The sequence below is a fragment of the Salvelinus alpinus genome, chromosome 17 (genome assembly GCF_045679555.1).
Source record: "Salvelinus alpinus chromosome 17, SLU_Salpinus.1, whole genome shotgun sequence".
Lineage (NCBI taxonomy): Eukaryota > Metazoa > Chordata > Actinopteri > Salmoniformes > Salmonidae > Salvelinus > Salvelinus alpinus.
This window is the reverse complement of record NC_092102.1, coordinates 51,159,799-51,182,232: the sequence shown is the minus strand read 5'-3', so window position 1 is coordinate 51,182,232 and position 22,434 is coordinate 51,159,799. Positions and strand designations below refer to the sequence as shown.

The window sequence follows — 22,434 nt, the reverse complement described above, 5'->3', positions numbered from 1 at the left end:
AGTTAAAATAAAAAATATATAAAAAAATACACACACAGCCCATGAGCCCCGCCCACTTCTATTGCAATGGTTGGATTTTCAAATCCAAACAATGAGAGGTCTCAACCTCTGACATAGTTAGCTAGCTAGCCAAACGTCGATAAAAGCCATGCATTTAGTTAGATTCCGTACGCTAGCGTTACTAGCATGGTCGCGAGGCTAAGGTTAGCACAGCCAGAGATATTAGCACAGAAAACCCTAGCTAACGTTATCTAGCTACCTAATTATGATAGGACAACCTATTTGACCCTGAATGACCATTCAATTCTAAATTCATAACATTTGTTACTTACTAAATAACATACACCGTTTTCCACTCGTCAGCCACTCAGTCGCACTAGAATACTTGCAATTATTCTGGTGGACTTCACATACTGGTGGCAGGAGAAAATAGCATGCTTTCCATGTTCTAATGTTTCTAATCCCCCTGATTGGTCATCAATGGTTACTGGTCTTGAACTTGTTTCCACAGGTTTGCCACAGAATCAAATCTTGAGAGAATTGTCTACCAGAAAAAAACTGCCACTAGTGGCAATACAAATTATTGTTGCCAAAGGTTTGCAGCAGATTCAACACTAGTAGCAACGTTTGCAAACTTCTGGAAATATTTTGTGGTACACTATTTAGTTTACAGAGAATTTGTCACAAACCTGCAGGAAGTTCGCCGCAACAAATTCATTTTTGTAAGGGCTAGCAATGTCAATCTAAAATCAATCTAAAAACAGATTAATTTTTTTATTCCTATTTAACAATATTTTCTTATATAAAGACAAATACAGGGTAAAGAAAGAGTGTTCTCTTTTCAGTCAGTATGAATCAGCAGGTAGTCACCGTCAAAAACACCGTCCTTGGAGAGCGATTCTGAGGTAATAAATTTGTGCATAACCAAGCGAGCTGTTATGAGGTGAACTAGAACTGCCTGCATCCTCCGTCCTCCGCGACCGCTACAAGGTAAAATAGAGCCCAAGCAACCAACATAGCAACGGGCGCTTTGGTTCATTACGTAATCCGTAGTCAGAATTTTGCAAGTTCTAGCAACAGCTCTATCAACGAAAGCTAGAGTTCATTGAATCCCATTATAATGCAAGGGGAGACACTTTTTGGCAGATGGACACTACTTGCCTTGACAGGCTCTCTTTCTAACTATATGTCGTCGTCCTATTGTGAACCACTCTGAGACTCGCAATGCCAGGAGTTTTCAACTCTTACCCTATGAGGTGCGGAGCTTGTTGGTTTTCTGTTTTACCTGATAATTAATTCCACACACCTGGTGTCACTGGTTTAATTAGTATGAAACACTGAAACAAAAAGAAGTGGAACTGAATTCGAGGTCCAGAGTTGAGTTTGATATGAAAAGAGCTATACAAATAAAATATATTATTATACAAAAAATATATCTTATATATTATTACTTCCAATACATTCAAGGGGAATGCAGGAATATGCGCTCAAAGGAGCAAGTTAGTATTTAAAACTGTTTTTTTGTTGTCGTAACAAAGTCTCTGTTGTGTCTTTTCAGAATCTCTGGAGTTGATCGCCACAGCTGCAGAGCACTCCAACACAGCCATCAGAAAGATGGTGAGTCCTTTCACAGATCACTAGTGATCTGTAGGTAGATTCATAACCAATGGCGATATATTTTAACATGTAAATCTTGGTGGGGCAAACTCAACAACAACAAAAAGTCAATGCATGCCGGCAAAAGCACAGCACAACACAACACAAAGGTAAACAATACATTAATTGTACTATAGCGGTGACAAATGGTGCCCACAAACTGTTAGGGCCTACATAAAGCTGTCCCAACAGCAGAGTCCCAACACCTTACTACTGCTAAACCTGGCTTTCAGCGGAGCCTTGTCTGGCATCGAAACAGTTCATTCAGCCTCATTTACTACCTTTTAAAAAACATAGCTGACTTGCTTAAACAAATGTGTTTTTTACTGACAATTGAGATGTACAAACTAGGTCAAATCATGACATCAGTGATCTTCAAGTTGGAGTTTGAGAAAGAGGCCCGAGTTCCCGACTTGGAATTCCGAGTTGGATGACGTTTCAAAACGTATTTTCCCAGTCGGAGCTCGTTTTTTTTCAGAGTTCCCAGTTGTCTTGAACTCACTGAAGTCTGACATTTCCCAGTTCCGAATTTCCAGTTGTTTTGAACGTGGCAGAAGTCATGCTGGATTGACAGCCTGGCCAATGTTGAATGTTTATCCTTTTAAGCTTGGAAAAGAGACCCTTAAACCCAGACTTGGACCAAACACCCACTCCACTGAATAGCAGGCTAGTGAACGCTTTGCAATGCTTTTGCAGTTAGTCACTGATTCCTTCCAAACCACTCATTGTTGAATTTGCGATTTCCAACTTGTGTAATGTTTATGTCCAATGTCCGATGAGCACCGATACGTTTTATCTATAATATCTCTTCATCATTTCTCTTCATATGACAAGGATTGAAAAGGATTTGCCAGTAGATTGTCAACTTGATTCATGATGATGACTACTAACTAAGATTTGTTTTACAATGTTTGCAAACTGAATGTGACACGTATTAATGCCAAAATAAATGATTTATATATATATGATATATAAAATATATATGATTTTTTATTCTTTAGCTTAACAGGCGAGGCTCAAAACATGAATGACGGGTTGCCACTGCTCATAACCCACAATCCTCTCTGATATGTCTGGGTGGCGGGTGGGTTGAATAAAGAGTGCGTTAAAAATCCATAGATGTATAATTATTGTGCAATTGATATCTAAACGATATGCTACATTGAGGTTTTTCTTTCATTATGTTTATATAGCGTTAACGCGTAGCTTAAGCCTATAAGCTTTAGGGCTCAACTGTAACGCTCCAAATACACGTCAATCGCCAAATGCTTTTAGAAACTTGAGCAGAAATAGTTTACATCGATCCACTGAGGCAAAAAGGACAATGTGGTCTAATGTTCTAGAAGAGAGGAACAGAACAGTAGTCTAATGTTATAGAAGAGAGGACCAGAACAGTAGTCTAATGTTATAGAAGAGAGGACCAGAACAGTAGTCTAATGTTATAGAAGAGAGGACCAGAACAGTAGTCTGATGTTATAGAAGAGAGGACCATAACAGCAGTCTGATGTTATAGAAGAGAGGACCAGAACAGTAGTCTGATGTTATAGAAGAGAGGACCAGAACAGTAGTCTGATGTTATAGAAGAGAGGACCAGAACAGTAGTCTAATGTTATAGAAGAGAGGACCAGAACAGTAGTCTAATGTTATAGAAGAGAGGACCAGAACAGTAGTCTGATGTTAATATAATATTACCTGTAGGTCTATAACCTCTCACATAGTCTAATATAATATTACCTGTAGGTCTATAACCTCTCATATAGTCTAATATAATATTAACTGTAGGTTTATAACCTCTCATAGAGTCTAATATAATATTAACTATAGGTTTATAACCTCTCATAGAGTCTAATATAATATTAACTGTAGGTTTATAACCTCTCATAGAGTCTAATATAATATTAACTGTAGGTTTATAACCTCTCATAGAGTCTAATATAATATTAACTGTAGGTTTATAACCTCTCATAGAGTCTAATATAATATTAACTGTAGGTTTATAACCTCTCATAGAGTCTAATATAATATTAACTGTAGGTTTATAACCTCTCATAGAGTCTAATATAATATTAACTGTAGGTTTATAACCTGTCACATAGTCTAATATAATATTAACTGTAGGTTTATAACCTCTCATAGAGTCTAATATAATATTAACTGTAGGTTTATAACCTCTCATAGAGTCTAATATAATATTAACTGTAGGTTTATAACCTCTCATAGAGTCTAATATAATATTAACTGTAGGTTTATAACCTCTCATAGAGTCTAATATAATATTAACTGTAGGTTTATAACCTGTCACATAGTCTAATATAATATTAACTATAGGTTTATAACCTCTCATAGGCTAATATAATATTAACTGTAGGTTTATAACCTGTCACATAGCCTAATTAACTCAGAAATAATTAACAGATTTAAGCATTTCATGCAGTAGAATTATACACCAAATGCACATTGTGACTTGGGGAACAGGAGAGAAATATGATTTCTTTCTTTCAGCATCTTGAGAGAATGAATGCGCCGTTAGGGACCATCTGTAAAGGTGCTATCTTTATCAGCATCATAACAGCTGATAATATTTCAATCACAGTTAGGGACCGTCTGTAAAGGTGCTATCTTTATCAGCATCATAACAGCTGATAGTATTTCAACCACAGTTAGGGACCGTCTGTAAAGGTGCTATCTTTATCAGTGTCATAAAAGGTGATAGCATTTCAACCACATCAAATATGCATCCAAACCAAAATGAAATCTTATCAAAAACATTTTTTCGGTAATTGTAACAGCTTTTAATTTCCTTAAAACCGGTCAAATTGATGTCATTTTTTCCCCTCCCCGGTCCCTAAGCATTTGTGATGCGCGCGAGAAGCAGAGATGAAAAGAGGAAAGAGAAGACAAACTTTACCGACATCATTCATTCTATCCATTTATAACATCATTCATTCTATCCATTTATGACATCATTCATTCTATCCATTTATAACATCATTCATTCTATCCATTTATGACATCATTCATTCTATCCATTTATGACATCATTCATTCTTTCCATTTATGACATCATTCTGGTGAGCAGGGATTTATTTAGTCTTCTAGGGAAACAAGTAATGACAGAAGAGAAGCTGCATGGATCTAATTATAGACAAGTTGACTCACAAATAGCCTACCAAAATGTTGGAAATTATATGCAAAAGCAAAAAAATCATTCTGATGTCTCTCACTGTAACCTACAGCATATGTTCTATATTTAAAGGGGTTAGGGTTGGGTGCAGGTGGGTTATTCACTTTGTCTCATATAGTCGGGTGGTTGGGTGCAGGTCTGTTATTCACTTTGTCTCATATAGTCGGGTGGTTGGGTGCAGGTGGGTTATTCACTTTGTCTCATATAGTCGGCTGGTTGGGTGCAGGTGGGTTATTCACTTTGTCTCATATAGTCGGGTGGTTGGGTGCAGGTGGGTTATTCACTTTGTCTCATATAGTCGGGTGGTTGGGGATGAGTTATTAGCAATTGTGGGTGCGGTGGAACAAACAGCATCACTGGCCCTCACACACACACACACACACACACACACACACACACACACACACACACACACACACACACACACACACACACATAGTTTTTCACCAAATACTGTAGCTGCGGCACATTCTGCATAGTGTTCTCCTTCAGTATATTCTGCATAGTGTTCTCCTTCAGTATATTCTGCATAATGTTCTCCTTCAGTATATTCTGCATAGTGTTCTCCTTCAGTATATTCTGCATAGTGTTCTCCTTCAGTATATTCTGCATAGTGTTCTCCTTCAGTATATTCTGCATAATGTTCTCCTTCAGTATATTCTGTATAGTGTTCTCCTTCAGTATATTCTGCATAGTGTTCTCCTTCAGTATATTCTGCATAGTGTTCTCCTTCAGTATATTCTGCATAGTGTTCTCCTTCAGTATATTCTGCATAGTGTTCTCCTTCAACAGTATATTCTGCATAGTGTTCTCCTTCAGTATATTCTGCATAATGTTCTCCTTCAACAGTATATTCTGCATAGTGTTCTCCTTCAACAGTATATTCTGCATAGTGTTCTCCTTCAACAGTATATTCTGCATAATGTTCTCCTTCAGTATATTCTGCATAGTGTTCTCCTTCAGTATATTCTGTATAGTGTTCTCCTTCAGTATATTCTGCATAGTGTTCTCCTTCAACAGTATATTCTGCATAGTGTTCTCCTTCAACAGTATATTCTGCATAGTGTTCTCCTTCAACAGTATATTCTGCATAGTGTTCTCCTTCAGTATATTCTGCATAGTGTTCTCCTTCAGTATATTCTGCATAGTGTTCTCCTTCAACAGTATATTCTGTATAGTGTTCTCCTTCAGTATATTCTGCATAGTGTTCTCCTTCAACAGTATATTCTGTATAGTGTTCTCCTTCAGTATATTCTGTATAGTGTTCTCCTTCAGTATATTCTGCATAGTGTTCTCCTTCAACAGTATATTCTGTATAGTGTTCTCCTTCAGTATATTCTGCATAGTGTTCTCCTTCAACAGTATATTCTGTATAGTGTTCTCCTTCAGTATATTCTGCATAGTGTTCTCCTTCAACAGTATATTCTGTATAGTGTTCTCCTTCAGTATATTCTGCATAGTGTTCTCCTTCAGTATATTCTGCATAGTGTTCTCCTTCAACAGTATATTCTGCATAGTGTTCTCCTTCAGTATATTCTGCATAGTGTTCTCCTTCAACAGTATATTCTGTATAGTGTTCTCCTTCAGTATATTCTGCATAGTGTTCTCCTTCAACAGTATATTCTGTATAGTTCTCCTTCAGTATATTCTGCATAGTGTTCTCCTTCAACAGTATATTCTGTATAGTGTTCTCCTTCAGTATATTCTGCATAGTGTTCTCCTTCAGTATATTCTGCATAGTGTTCTCCTTCAACAGTATATTCTGCATAGTGTTCTCCTTCAGTATATTCTGCATAATGTTCTCCTTCAGTATATTCTGCATAGTGTTCTCCTTCAGTATATTCTGCATAGTGTTCTCCTTCAGTATATTCTGCATAGTGTTCTCCTTCAGTATATTCTGCATAGTGTTCTCCTTCAGTATATTCTGCATAGTGTTCTCCTTCAGTATATTCTGCATAATGTTCTCCTTCAGTATATTCTGTATAGTGTTCTCCTTCAGTATATTCTGCATAGTGTTCTCATTCAACAGTATATTCTGCATAATGTTCTCCTTCAGTATATTCTGTATAGTGTTCTCCTTCAGTATATTCTGCATAGTGTTCTCATTCAACAGTATATTCTGCATACTGTTCTCCTTCAGTATATTCTGCATAGTGTTCTCATTCAACAGTATATTCTGCATAGTGTTCTCCTTCAACAGTATATTCTGCATAGTGTTCTCCTTCAGTATATTCTGCATAGTGTTCTCCTTCAACAGTATATTCTGTATAGTGTTCTCCTTCAGTATATTCTGCATAGTGTTCTCCTTCAGTATATTCTGTATAGTGTTCTCCTTCAGTATATTCTGCATAGTGTTCTCCTTCAACAGTATATTCTGCATAGTGTTCTCATTCAACAGTATATTCTGCATAGTGTCCTCCTTCAACAGTATATTCTGCATAATGTTCTCCTTCAGTATATTCTGTATAGTGTTCTCCTTCAGTATATTCTGCATAGTGTTCTCCTTCAACAGTATATTCTGCATAGTGTTCTCATTCAACAGTATATTCTGCATAGTGTCCTCCTTCAACAGTATATTCTGCATAATGTTCTCCTTCAGTATATTCTGTATAGTGTTCTCCTTCAGTATATTCTGCATAGTGTTCTCCTTCAGTATATTCTGCATAGTGTTCTCATTCAACAGTATATTCTGCATAGTGTCCTCCTTCAACAGTATATTCTGCATAATGTTCTCCTTCAGTATATTCTGTATAGTGTTCTCCTTCAGTATATTCTGCATAGTGTTCTCCTTCAGTATATTCTGCATAGTGTTCTCCTTCAGTATATTCTGCATAGTGTTCTCCTTCAGTATATTCTGCATAGTGTTCTCCTTCAGTATATTCTGCATAGTGTTCTCCTTCAACAGTATATTCTGCATAGTGTTCTCCTTCAACAGTATATTCTGCATAGTGTTCTCCTTCAGTATATTCTGCTTAGTGTTCTCCTTCAGTATATTCTGCATAATGTTCTCCTTCAGTATATTCTGCATAGTGTTCTCCTTCAACAGTATATTCTGTATAGTGTTCTCCTTCAGTATATTCTGCATAGTGTTCTCCTTCAACAGTATATTCTGTATAGTGTTCTCCTTCAGTATATTCTGCATAGTGTTCTCCTTCAACAGTATATTCTGCATAGTGTTCTCCTTCAGTATATTCTGCATAGTGTTCTCCTTCAACAGTATATTCTGCATAGTGTTCTCCTTCAGTATATTCTGCATAGTGTTCTCATTCAACAGTATATTCTGCATAGTGTTCTCCTTCAGTATATTCTGCATAGTGTTCTCCTTCAACAGTATATTCTGCATAGTGTTCTCCTTCAGTATATTCTGCATAGTGTTCTCCTTCAGTATATTCTGCATAGTGTTCTCCTTCAACAGTATATTCTGCATAGTGTTCTCCTTCAGTATATTCTGCTTAGTGTTCTCCTTCAGTATATTCTGCATAGTGTTCTCCTTCAGTATATTCTGCATAGTGTTCTCCTTCAACAGTATATTCTGCATAGTGTTCTCCTTCAACAGTATATTCTGCATAGTGTTCTCCTTCAGTATATTCTGTATAGTGTTCTCCTTCAGTATATTCTGCATAGTGTTCTCCTTCAACAGTATATTCTGCATAGTGTTCTCCTTCAGTATATTCTGCATAATGTTCTCCTTCAACAGTATATTCTGCATAGTGTTCTCCTTCAACAGTATATTCTGCATAATGTTCTCCTTCAGTATATTCTGCATAGTGTTCTCCTTCAACAGTATATTCTGTATAGTGTTCTCCTTCAGTATATTCTGCATAGTGTTCTCCTTCAACAGTATATTCTGTATAGTGTTCTCCTTCAGTATATTCTGCATAGTGTTCTCCTTCAACAGTATATTCTGCATAGTGTTCTCCTTCAGTATATTCTGCATAGTGTTCTCCTTCAGTATATTCTGCATAGTGTTCTCCTTCAGTATATTCTGCATAGTGTTCTCCTTCAGTATATTCTGCATAGTGTTCTCCTTCAACAGTATATTCTGTATAGTGTTCTCCTTCAGTATATTCTGCATAGTGTTCTCCTTCAACAGTATATTCTGTATAGTGTTCTCCTTCAGTATATTCTGTATAGTGTTCTCCTTCAGTATATTCTGCATAGTGTTCTCCTTCAACAGTATATTCTGCATAGTGTTCTCCTTCAGTATATTCTGCATAGTGTTCTCCTTCAACAGTATATTCTGTATAGTGTTCTCCTTCAACAGTATATTCTGTATAGTGTTCTCCTTCAGTATATTCTGCATAGTGTTCTCCTTCAACAGTATATTCTGTATAGTGTTCTCCTTCAGTATATTCTGCATAGTGTTCTCCTTCAACAGTATATTCTGTATAGTGTTCTCCTTCAGTATATTCTGCATAGTGTTCTCCTTCAGTATATTCTGCATAGTGTTCTCCTTCAACAGTATATTCTGCATAGTGTTCTCCTTCAGTATATTCTGCATAGTGTTCTCCTTCAACAGTATATTCTGTATAGTGTTCTCCTTCAGTATATTCTGCATAGTGTTCTCCTTCAACAGTATATTCTGTATAGTGTTCTCCTTCAGTATATTCTGCATAGTGTTCTCCTTCAACAGTATATTCTGTATAGTGTTCTCCTTCAGTATATTCTGCATAGTGTTCTCCTTCAGTATATTCTGCATAGTGTTCTCCTTCAGTATATTCTGCATAGTGTTCTCCTTCAACAGTATATTCTGCATAGTGTTCTCCTTCAGTATATTCTGCATAATGTTCTCCTTCAGTATATTCTGCATAGTGTTCTCCTTCAGTATATTCTGCATAGTGTTCTCCTTCAGTATATTCTGCATAGTGTTCTCCTTCAGTATATTCTGCATAGTGTTCTCTTTCAGTATATTCTGCATAGTGTTCTTCTTCAACAGTATATTCTGCATAGTGTTCTCCTTCAACAGTATATTCTGCATAGTGTTCTCCTTCAGTATATTCTGCATAGTGTTCTCCTTCAGTATATTCTGTATAGTGTTCTCCTTCAACAGTATATTCTGCATAGTGTTCTCCTTCAGTATATTCTGCATAATGTTCTCCTTCAGTATATTCTGTATAGTGTTCTCCTTCAGTATATTCTGCATAGTGTTCTCATTCAACAGTATATTCTGCATAATGTTCTCCTTCAGTATATTCTGTATAGTGTTCTCCTTCAGTATATTCTGCATAGTGTTCTCATTCAACAGTATATTCTGCATACTGTTCTCCTTCAACAGTATATTCTGCATAGTGTTCTCCTTCAGTATATTCTGTATAGTGTTCTCCTTCAGTATATTCTGCATAGTGTTCTTCTTCAACAGTATATTCTGCATAGTGTTCTCCTTCAGTATATTCTGCATAGTGTTCTCATTCAACAGTATATTCTGCATAGTGTTCTCCTTCAGTATATTCTGCATAGTGTTCTCCTTCAGTATATTCTGCATAGTGTTCTCCTTCAACAGTATATTCTGTATAGTGTTCTCCTTCAGTATATTCTGTATAGTGTTCTCCTTCAACAGTATATTCTGCATACTGTTCTCCTTCAGTATATTCTGCATAATGTTCTCCTTCAGTATATTCTGCATAGTGTTCTCCTTCAGTATATTCTGCATAGTGTTCTCATTCAACAGTATATTCTGCATAGTGTTCTCCTTCAACAGTATATTCTGCATAGTGTTCTCCTTCAGTATATTCTGTATAGTGTTCTCCTTCAGTATATTCTGCATACTGTTCTCCTTCAGTATATTCTGCATAGTGTTCTCATTCAACAGTATATTCTGCATAGTGTTCTCCTTCAACAGTATATTCTGCATAATGTTCTCCTTCAGTATATTCTGTATAGTGTTCTCCTTCAGTATATTCTGCATAGTGTTCTCCTTCAGTATATTCTGCATAGTGTTCTCCTTCAGTATATTCTGCATAGTGTTCTCCTTCAGTATATTCTGCATAGTGTTCTCCTTCAGTATATTCTGCATAGTGTCCTCCTTCAACAGTATATTCTGCATAGTGTTCTCCTTCAGTATATTCTGCATAGTGTTCTCCTTCAACAGTATATTCTGCATAGTGTTCTCCTTCAGTATATTCTGCATAGTGTTCTCCTTCAGTATATTCTGCATAGTGTTCTCCTTCAACAGTATATTCTGCATAGTGTTCTCCTTCAACAGTATATTCTGTATAGTGTTCTCCTTCAGTATATTCTGCTTAGTGTTCTCCTTCAGTATATTCTGCATAATGTTCTCCTTCAGTATATTCTGCATAGTGTTCTCCTTCAACAGTATATTCTGTATAGTGTTCTCCTTCAGTATATTCTGCATAGTGTTCTCCTTCAGTATATTCTGCATAGTGTTCTCCTTCAGTATATTCTGCATAGTGTTCTCCTTCAACAGTATATTCTGTATAGTGTTCTCCTTCAGTATATTCTGCATAGTGTTCTCCTTCAACAGTATATTCTGCATAGTGTTCTCCTTCAGTATATTCTGCATAGTGTTCTCCTTCAACAGTATATTCTGTATAGTGTTCTCCTTCAACAGTATATTCTGTATAGTGTTCTCCTTCAGTATATTCTGCATAGTGTTCTCCTTCAACAGTATATTCTGTATAGTGTTCTCCTTCAGTATATTCTGCATAGTGTTCTCCTTCAACAGTATATTCTGTATAGTGTTCTCCTTCAGTATATTCTGCATAGTGTTCTCCTTCAGTATATTCTGCATAGTGTTCTCCTTCAGTATATTCTGCATAGTGTTCTCCTTCAACAGTATATTCTGCATAGTGTTCTCCTTCAGTATATTCTGCATAATGTTCTCCTTCAGTATATTCTGCATAGTGTTCTCCTTCAGTATATTCTGCATAGTGTTCTCCTTCAGTATATTCTGCATAGTGTTCTCCTTCAGTATATTCTGCATAGTGTTCTCCTTCAGTATATTCTGCATAATGTTCTCCTTCAGTATATTCTGTATAGTGTTCTCCTTCAGTATATTCTGCATAGTGTTCTCCTTCAACAGTATATTCTGCATAATGTTCTCCTTCAGTGTCACGTTCCTGACCTGTTTTCCTTGTTTTTGTATTTGTTTAGTATGGTCAGGGCGTGAGTTGGGGTGGGCATTCTATGTTATCTGTTTCTATGTTTAGGTTCATTGTCTATTAGCCTGATATGGTTCTCAATCAGGGACAGGTGTTTTACGTTTCCTCTGATTGAGAACCATATTAAGGTAGGTTGTTCACACTGTTTGTTGGTGGGTGATTGTCTTCCGTTTTTGTGTGCGTTACCTCACGGGACTGTATCGTTTGTGCTAGTCTGTACCTGTTCGTGCGTTCTTCGTTATATGTATGTACACTCTCGTTGGCTGGCCCTCGCTTCATACTCGTCGCCAAACCCACTGGCTCCAGGTCATCTACAAGACCCTGCTAGGTAAAGTCCCCCCTTATCTCAGCTCGCTGGTCACCATAGCAGCACCTACCTGTAGCACGCGCTCCAGCAGGTATATCTCTCTGGTCACCCCCAAAACCAATTCTTCCTTTGGCCGCCTCTCCTTCCAGTTCTCTGCTGCCAATGACTGGAACGAACTACAAAAATCTCTGAAACTGGAAACACTTATCTCCCTCACTAGCTTTAAGCACCAGCTGTCAGAGCAGCTCATAGATTACTGCACCTGTACATAGCCCATCTATAATTTAGCCCAAACAACTACCTCTTTACCTACTGTATTTATTTATTTATTTTGCTCCTTTGCACCCCATTATTTCTATCTCTACTTTACACTTTCTTCCACTGCAAACCAACCATTCCAGTGTTTTATTTTTATTTTGTACTTGCTATATTGTATTTACTTCGCCACCATGGCCTTTTTATATTTTTATTTATTTATATATATATTTTGTTTGCCTTCACCTCCCTTATCTCACCTCACTTGCTCACATTGTATATAGACTTATTTTTCACTGTATTATTGACTGTATGTTTGTTTTACTGCATGTGTAACTATGTGTTGTTGTATGTGTCGAACTGCTTTGCTTTATCTTGGCCAGGTCGCAATTGTAAATGAGAACGTGTTCTCAATTTGCCTACCTGGTTAAATAAAGGTTAAATAAAAAATAAAATAAAATGTAGTTCTCATGTTCAGGTCGGTCTACGTCGTTTGTTATTTTGTAATTTCTCAAGTGTGTTTCGTCTTCGTGTTGATTTAATAAATTCATTATGTCTTCTACCAACGCTGCGTTTTGGTCCGATCCCTGCTCCTCCTCTAACGAGGAGGAGAACCATCGTTACATTCAGTATATTCTGCATAATGTTCTCCTTCAGTATATTCTGCCTAGTGTTCTCCTTCAGTATATTCTGCATAGTGTTCTCCTTCAGTATATTCTGTATAGTGTTCTCCTTCAACAGTATATTCTGTATAGTGTTCTCCTTCAGTATATTCTGTATAGTGTTCTCCTTCAGTATATTCTGCATAGTGTTCTCCTTCAACAGTATATTCTGCATAGTGTTCTCCTTCAACAGTATATTCTGCATAGTGTCCTCCTTCAACAGTATATTCTGCATAGTGTTCTCCTTCAACAGTATATTCTGTATAGTGTTCTCCTTCAGTATATTCTGCATAGTGTTCTCCTTCAACAGTATATTCTGCATAGTGTTCTCCTTCAGTATATTCTGCATAATGTTCTCCTTCAGTATATTCTGTATAGTGTTCTCCTTCAGTATATTCTGCTTAGTGTTCTCCTTCAGTATATTCTGCATAGTGTTCTCCTTCAGTATATTCTGCATAGTGTTCTCCTTCAACAGTATATTCTGCATAGTGTTCTCATTCAACAGTATATTCTGTATAGTGTTCTCCTTCAGTATATTCTGTATAGTGTTCTCCTTCAGTATATTCTGCATAGTGTTCTCCTTCAACAGTATATTCTGCATAGTGTTCTCCTTCAACAGTATATTCTGTATAGTGTTCTCCTTCAGTATATTCTGTATAGTGTTCTCCTTCAGTATATTCTGCATAGTGTTCTCCTTCAACAGTATATTCTGCATAGTGTTCTCCTTCAGTATATTCTGCATAGTGTTCTCCTTCAGTATATTCTGCATAGTGTTCTCCTTCAACAGTATATTCTGCATAGTGTTCTCCTTCAGTATATTCTGCTTAGTGTTCTCCTTCAGTATATTCTGCATAGTGTTCTCCTTCAGTATATTCTGCATAGTGTTCTCCTTCAACAGTATATTCTGCATAGTGTTCTCCTTCAGTATATTCTGCATAGTGTTCTCCTTCAGTATATTCTGCATAGTGTTCTCCTTCAGTATATTCTGCATAGTGTTCTCCTTCAACAGTATATTCTGCATAGTGTTCTCCTTCAGTATATTCTGCATAGTGTTCTCCTTCAGTATATTCTGCATAGTGTTCTCCTTCAACAGTATATTCTGCATAGTGTTCTCCTTCAGTATATTCTGCATAGTGTTCTCCTTCAGTATATTCTGCATAGTGTTCTCCTTCAGTATATTCTGCATAGTGTTCTCCTTCAACAGTATATTCTGCATAGTGTTCTCCTTCAACAGTATATTCTGCATAGTGTTCTCCTTCAGTATATTCTGTATAGTGTTCTCCTTCAGTATATTCTGCATAGTGTTCTCCTTCAGTATATTCTGCATAGTGTTCTCCTTCAGTATATTCTGCATAGTGTTCTCCTTCAACAGTATATTCTGCATAGTGTTCTCCTTCAGTATATTCTGCATAGTGTTCTCCTTCAGTATATTCTGCATAGTGTTCTCCTTCAGTATATTCTGCATAGTGTTCTCCTTCAACAGTATATTCTGCATAGTGTTCTTCTTCAACAGTATATTCTGCATAGTGTTCTCCTTCAACAGTATATTCTGCATAGTGTTCTTCTTCAACAGTATATTCTGCATAGTGTTCTCCTTCAGTATATTCTGTATAGTGTTCTCCTTCAGTATATTCTGCATAGTGTTCTCCTTCAGTATATTCTGCATAGTGTTCTCCTTCAGTATATTCTGCATAATGTCCTCCTTCAACAGTATATTCTGCATAATGTTCTCCTTCAACAGTATATTCTGCATAGTGTTCTCCTTCAGTATATTCTGCATAATGTCCTCCTTCGACAGTATATTCTGCATAGTGTTCTCCTTCAGTATATTCTGCATAATGTTCTCCTTCAACAGTATATTCTGCATAGTGTTCTCCTTCAACAGTATATTCTGCATAGTGTTCTCCTTCAGTATATTCTGCATAGTGTTCTCCTTCAGTATATTCTGCATAATGTCCTCCTTCAACAGTATATTCTGCATAGTGTTCTCCTTCAACAGTATATTCTGCATAATGTCCTCCTTCAACAGTATATTCTGCATAGTGTTCTCTTTCAGTATATTCTGCATAATGTTCTCCTTCAACAGTATATTCTGCATAGTGTTCTCCTTCAGTATATTCTGCATAATGTCCTCCTTCGACAGTATATTCTGCATAGTGTTCTCCTTCAGTATATTCTGCATAATGTTCTCCTTCAACAGTATATTCTGCATAGTGTTCTCCTTCAACAGTATATTCTGCATAATGTCCTCCTTCAACAGTATATTCTGCATAATGTCCTCCTTCAACAGTATATTCTGCATAGTGTTCTCCTTCAACAGTATATTCTGCATAGTGTTCTCCTTCAACAGTATATTCTGCATAGTGTTCTCCTTCAACAGTATATTCTGCATAATGTCCTCCTTCAACAGTATATTCTGCATAGTGTTCTCCTTCAACAGTATATTCTGCATAATGTCCTCCTTCAACAGTATATTCTGCATAGTGTTCTCCTTCAACAGTATATTCTGCATAATGTCCTCCTTCAACAGTATATTCTGTATAGTGTTCTCCTTCAGTATATTCTGTATAGTGTTCTCCTTCAGTATATTCTGCATAGTGTTCTCCTTCAGTATATTCTGCATAGTGTTCTCCTTCAACAGTATATTCTGTATAGTGTTCTCCTTCAGTATATTCTGTATAGTGTTCTCCTTCAACAGTATATTCTGCATAGTGTTCTCCTTCAACAGTATATTCTGCATAATGTCCTCCTTCAACAGTATATTCTGCATAATGTTCTCCTTCAGTATATTCTGTATAGTGTTCTCCTTCAGTATATTCTGCATAATGTCCTCCTTCAGTATATTCTGCATAGTGTTCTCCTTCAGTATATTCTGTATAGTGTTCTCCTTCAGTATATTCTGCATAATGTTCTCCTTCAGTATATTCTGTATAGTGTTCTCCTTCAGTATATTCTGCATAATGTCCTCCTTCAGTATATTCTGCATAGTGTTCTACTTCAACAGTATATTCTGTATAGTGTTCTCCTTCAACAGTATATTCTGCATAGTGTTCTCCTTCAACAATATATTCTGCATAATGTCCTCCTTCGACAGTATATTCTGCATAGTGTTCTCCTTCAGTATATTCTGCATAGTGTTCTCCTTCAGTATATTCTGCATAGTGTTTTCCTTCAGTATATTCTGCATAATGTCCTCCTTCAACAGTATATTCTGCATAGTGTTCTCCTTCAGTATATTCTGCATAGTGTTCTCCTTCAGTATATTCTGCATAGTGTTCTCCTTCAGTATATTCTGCATAGTGTTCTCCTTCAGTATATTCTGCATAGTGTTCTCCTTCAGTATATTCTGCATAGTGTTCTCCTTCAGTATATTCTGCATAGTGTTCTCCTTCAGTATATTCTGCATAGTGTTCTCCTTCAGTATATTCTGCATAGTGTTCTCCTTCAACAGTATATTCTGCTTAGTGTTCTCCTTCAGTATATTCTGCATAGTGTTCTCCTTCAACAGTATATTCTGTATAGTGTTCTCCTTCAGTATATTCTGTATAGTGTTCTCCTTCAGTATATTCTGCATAGTGTTCTCCTTCAGTATATTCTGTATAGTGTTCTCCTTCAGTATATTCTGCATAGTGTTCTCCTTCAACAGTATATTCTGCATAGTGTCCTTCAACAGTATATTCTGCATAGTGTTCTCCTTCAACAGTATATTCTGCATAGTGTTCTCCTTCAGTATATTCTGCATAGTGTTCTCCTTCAACAGTATATTCTGCATAGTGTTCTCCTTCAACAGTATATTCTGCATAATGTTCTCCTTCAACAGTATATTCTGCATAGTGTTCTCCTTCAGTATATTCTGCATAGTGTTCTCCTTCAACAGTATATTCTGCATAATGTTCTCCTTCAACAGTATATTCTGCATAGTGTTCTCCTTCAGTATATTCTGCATAGTGTTCTCCTTCAACAGTATATTCTGCATAGTGTTCTCCTTCAGTATATTCTGCATAGTGTTCTCCTTCAACAGTATATTCTGTATAGTGTTCTCCTTCAGTATATTCTGTATAGTGTTCTCCTTCAGTATATTCTGCATAGTGTTCTCCTTCAGTATATTCTGTATAGTGTTCTCCTTCAGTATATTCTGCATAGTGTTCTCCTTCAACAGTATATTCTGCATAGTGTCCTTCAACAGTATATTCTGCATAGTGTTCTCCTTCAACAGTATATTCTGCATAGTGTTCTCCTTCAACAGTATATTCTGCATAGTGTTCTCCTTCAGTATATTCTGCATAGTGTTCTCCTTCAACAGTATATTCTGTATAGTGTTCTCCTTCAGTATATTCTGTATAGTGTTCTCCTTCAGTATATTCTGCATAGTGTTCTCCTTCAGTATATTCTGTATAGTGTTCTCCTTCAGTATATTCTGCATAGTGTTCTCCTTCAACAGTATATTCTGCATAGTGTCCTTCAACAGTATATTCTGCATAGTGTTCTCCTTCAACAGTATATTCTGTATAGTGTTCTCCTTCAGTATTTTCTGTATAGTGTTCTCCTTCAGTATATTCTGCATAGTGTTCTCCTTCAGTATATTCTGCATAGTGTCCTCCTTCAACAGTATATTCTGCATAGTGTTCTCCTTCAGTATATTCTGCATAGTGTTCTCCTTCAACAGTATATTCTGCATAGTGTTCTCCTTCAGTATATTCTGCATAGTGTTCTCCTTCAACAGTATATTCTGCATAGTGTTCTCCTTCAGTATATTCTGCATAGTGTTCTCCTTCAACAGTATATTCTGCATAGTGTTCTCCTTCAGTATATTCTGCATAGTGTTCTCCTTCAACAGTATATTCTGCATAGTGTTCTCCTTCAACAGTATATTCTGCATAGTGTTCTCCTTCAGTATATTCTGCATAGTGTTCTCCTTCAGTATATTCTGCATAGTGTTCTCCTTCAACAGTATATTCTGCATAGTGTTCTCCTTCAGTATATTCTGCATAGTGTTCTCCTTCAGTATATTCTGCATAGTGTTCTCCTTCAGTATATTCTGCATAGTGTTCTCCTTCAGTATATTCTGCATAATGTCCTCCTTCAACAGTATATTCTGCATAGTGTTCTCCTTCAACAGTATATTCTGCATAGTGTTCTCCTTCAGTATATTCTGCATAGTGTTCTCCTTCAGTATATTCTGCATAGTGTTCTCCTTCAGTATATTCTGTATAGTGTTCTCCTTCAGTATATTCTGCATAGTGTTCTCCTTCAGTATATTCTGCATAGTGTTCTCCTTCAGTATATTCTGCATAGTGTTCTCCTTCAGTATATTCTGCATAGTGTCCTCCTTCAACAGTATATTCTGCATAGTGTTCTCCTTCAACAGTATATTCTGCATAGTGTTCTCCTTCAGTATATTCTGCATAGTGTTCTCCTTCAACAGTATATTCTGTATAGTGTTCTCCTTCAGTATATTCTGTATAGTGTTCTCCTTCAGTATATTCTGCATAGTGTTCTCCTTCAGTATATTCTGCATAGTGTCCTCCTTCAACAGTATATTCTGCATAGTGTTCTCCTTCAGTATATTCTGCATAGTGTTCTCCTTCAGTATATTCTGCATAGTGTTCTCCTTCAACAGTATATTCTGCATAGTGTCATTCAACAGTATATTCTGCATAGTGTTCTCCTTAAGTATATTCTGCATAGTGTCCTCCTTCAACAGTATATTCTGCATAGTGTTCTCCTTCAACAGTATATTCTGTATAGTGTTCTCCTTCAGTATATTCTGTATAGTGTTCTCCTTCAGTATATTCTGCATAGTGTTCTCCTTCAGTATATTCTGCATAGTGTCCTCCTTCAACAGTATATTCTGCATAGTGTTCTCCTTCAACAGTATATTCTGCATAGTGTTCTCCTTCAGTATATTCTGTATAGTGTTCTCCTTCAGTATATTCTGCATAGTGTTCTCCTTCAGTATATTCTGCATAGTGTTCTCCTTCAACAGTATATTCTGCATAGTGTCATTCAACAGTATATTCTGCATAGTGTTCTCCTTAAGTATATTCTGCATAGTGTCCTCCTTCAACAGTATATTCTGCATAGTGTTCTCCTTCAACAGTATATTCTGTATAGTGTTCTCCTTCAGTATATTCTGTATAGTGTTCTCCTTCAGTATATTCTGCATAGTGTTCTCCTTCAGTATATTCTGCATAGTGTTCTCCTTCAACAGTATATTCTGCATAGTGTCATTCAACAGTATATTCTGCATAGTGTTCTCCTTAAGTATATTCTGCATAGTGTCCTCCTTCAACAGTATATTCTGCATAGTGTTCTCCTTCAACAGTATATTCTGCATAGTGTTCTCCTTCAGTATATTCTGCATAGTGTTCTCCTTCAACAGTATATTCTGCATAGTGTTCTCCTTCAGTATATTCTGCATAGTGTTCTCCTTCAGTATATTCTGTATAGTGTTCTCCTTCAGTATATTCTGCATAGTGTTCTCCTTCAACAGTATATTCTGCATAGTGTTCTTCTTCAACAGTATATTCTGCATAATGTTCTCCTTCAGTATATTCTGCATAGTGTTCTCCTTCAGTATATTCTGCATAGTGTTCTCCTTCAGTATATTCTGCATAGTGTTCTCCTTCAGTATATTCTGCATAGTGTTCTCCTTCAACAGTATATTCTGCATAGTGTTCTTCTTCAACAGTATATTCTGCATAATGTTCTCCTTCAGTATATTCTGCATAGTGTTCTCCTTCAGTATATTCTGCATAGTGTTCTCTTTCAGTATATTCTGCATAGTGTTCTCCTTCAACAGTATATTCTGCATAATGTTCTCCTTCAGTATATTCTGCATAGTGTTCTCCTTCAGTATATTCTGTATAGTGTTCTCTTTCAGTATATTCTGCATAGTGTTCTCTTTCAGTATATTCTGCATAGTGTTCTCCTTCAACAGTATATTCTGCATAGTGTTCTTCTTCAACAGTATATTCTGCCTAGTGTTCTCCTTCAGTATATTCTGTATAGTGTTCTCCTTCAGTATATTCTGCTTAGTGTTCTCCTTCAACAGTATATTCTGCATAGTGTTCTCCTTCAGTATATTCTGCATAGTGTTCTCCTTCAACAGTATATTCTGCATAATGTTCTCCTTCAGTATATTCTGCATAGTGTTCTCTTTCAGTATATTCTGCATAGTGTTCTCCTTCAACAGTATATTCTGCATAGTGTTCTTCTTCAGTATATTCTGCATAGTGTTCTCCTTCAGTATATTCTGCATAGTGTTCTCCTTCAACAGTATATTCTGCATAGTGTTCTCCTTCAGTATATTCTGCTTAGTGTTCTCCTTCAACAGTATATTCTGCATAGTGTTCTCCTTCAGTATATTCTGCATAGTGTTCTCCTTCAACAGTATATTCTGCATAATGTTCTCCTTCAGTATATTCTGCATAGTGTTCTCTTTCAGTATATTCTGCATAGTGTTCTCCTTCAACAGTATATTCTGCATAATGTTCTCCTTCAGTATATTCTGCATAGTGTTCTCTTTCAGTATATTCTGCATAGTGTTCTCCTTCAACAGTATATTCTGCATAGTGTTCTTCTTCAACAGTATATTCTGCCTAGTGTTCTCCTTCAGTATATTCTGTATAGTGTTCTCCTTCAGTATATTCTGCTTAGTGTTCTCCTTCAACAGTATATTCTGCATAGTGTTCTCCTTCAGTATATTCTGCATAGTGTTCTCCTTCAACAGTATATTCTGCATAATGTTCTCCTTCAGTATATTCTGCATAGTGTTCTCCTTCAACAGTATATTCTGCATAATGTTCTCCTTCAGTATATTCTGCATAGTGTTCTCTTTCAGTATATTCTGCATAGTGTTCTCCTTCAACAGTATATTCTGCATAGTGTTCTTCTTCAACAGTATATTCTGCCTAGTGTTCTCCTTCAGTATATTCTGCATAATGTTCTCCTTCAGTATATTCTGCATAGTGTTCTCCTTCAGTATATTCTGCATAGTGTTCTCCTTCAACAGTATATTCTGCATAATGTTCTCCTTCAGTATATTCTGCATAGTGTTCTCTTTCAGTATATTCTGCATAGTGTTCTCTTTCAGTATATTCTGCATAGTGTTCTCTTTCAGTATATTCTGCATAGTGTTCTCCTTCAGTATATTCTGCATAGTGTTCTCCTTCAACAGTATATTCTGCATAATGTTCTCCTTCAGTATATTCTGTATAGTGTTCTCCTTCAACAGTATATTCTGCATAGTGTTCTCCTTCAACAGTATATTCTGCATAGTGTTCTCCTTCAACAGTATATTCTGCATAGTGTTCTCCTTCAACAGTATATTCTGCATAGTGTTCTCCTTCAACAGTATATTCTGCATAATGTTCTCCTTCAGTATATTCTGCATAGTGTTCTCTTTCAGTATATTCTGTATAGTGTTCTCCTTCAACAGTATATTCTGCATAATGTTCTTCTTCAACAGTATATTCTGCCTAGTGTTCTCCTTCAGTATATTCTGTATAGTGTTCTCCTTCAGTATATTCTGCATAGTGTTCTCCTTCAACAGTATATTCTGCATAGTGTTCTTCTTCAACAGTATATTCTGCCTAGTGTTCTCCTTCAGTATATTCTGTATAGTGTTCTTCTTCAACAGTATATTCTGCCTAGTGTTCTCCTTCAGTATATTCTGTATAGTGTTCTCCTTCAGTATATTCTGTATAGTGTTCTCCTTCAGTATATTCTGTATAGTGTTCTCCTTCAACAGTATATTCTGCATAGTGTTCTCCTTCAACAGTATATTCTGCATAGTGTTCTCCTTCAGTATATTCTGTATAGTGTTCTCCTTCAGTATATTCTGCATAGTGTTCTCCTTCAACAGTATATTCTGCATAATGTTCTCCTTCAGTATATTCTGCATAGTGTTCTCCTTCAGTATATTCTGCATAGTGTTCTCCTTCAACAGTATATTCTGCATAGTGTTCTTCTTCAACAGTATATTCTGCATAATGTTCTCCTTCAGTATATTCTGCATAGTGTTCTCCTTCAGTATATTCTGCATAGTGTTCTCCTTCAACAGTATATTCTGCATAATGTTCTCCTTCAGTATATTCTGCATAGTGTTCTCCTTCAGTATATTCTGCATAGTGTTCTCCTTCAACAGTATATTCTGCATAGTGTTCTTCTTCAACAGTATATTCTGCATAGTGTTCTCCTTCAACAGTATATTCTGCATAGTGTTCTCCTTCAGTATATTCTGCATAGTGT

The 22,434-nt window shown here is 36.4% G+C and overlaps 1 protein-coding gene across 3 annotated transcripts in view; it reads left to right on the top strand.

Moving 5' to 3' along the window:
* LOC139543144 (FYVE, RhoGEF and PH domain-containing protein 1-like) overlaps positions 1–22,434 on the top strand; it is a 181,076-nt gene that overhangs the window by 119,756 nt on the left and 38,886 nt on the right. For all 3 annotated transcript variants that reach the window (XM_071349371.1, XM_071349372.1, XM_071349373.1), the window contains one exon: positions 1,559–1,617. In XM_071349371.1, coding sequence (XP_071205472.1) covers positions 1,559–1,617 — 59 coding nt within the window. The remainder of the gene's footprint in view (positions 1–1,558; positions 1,618–22,434) is intronic.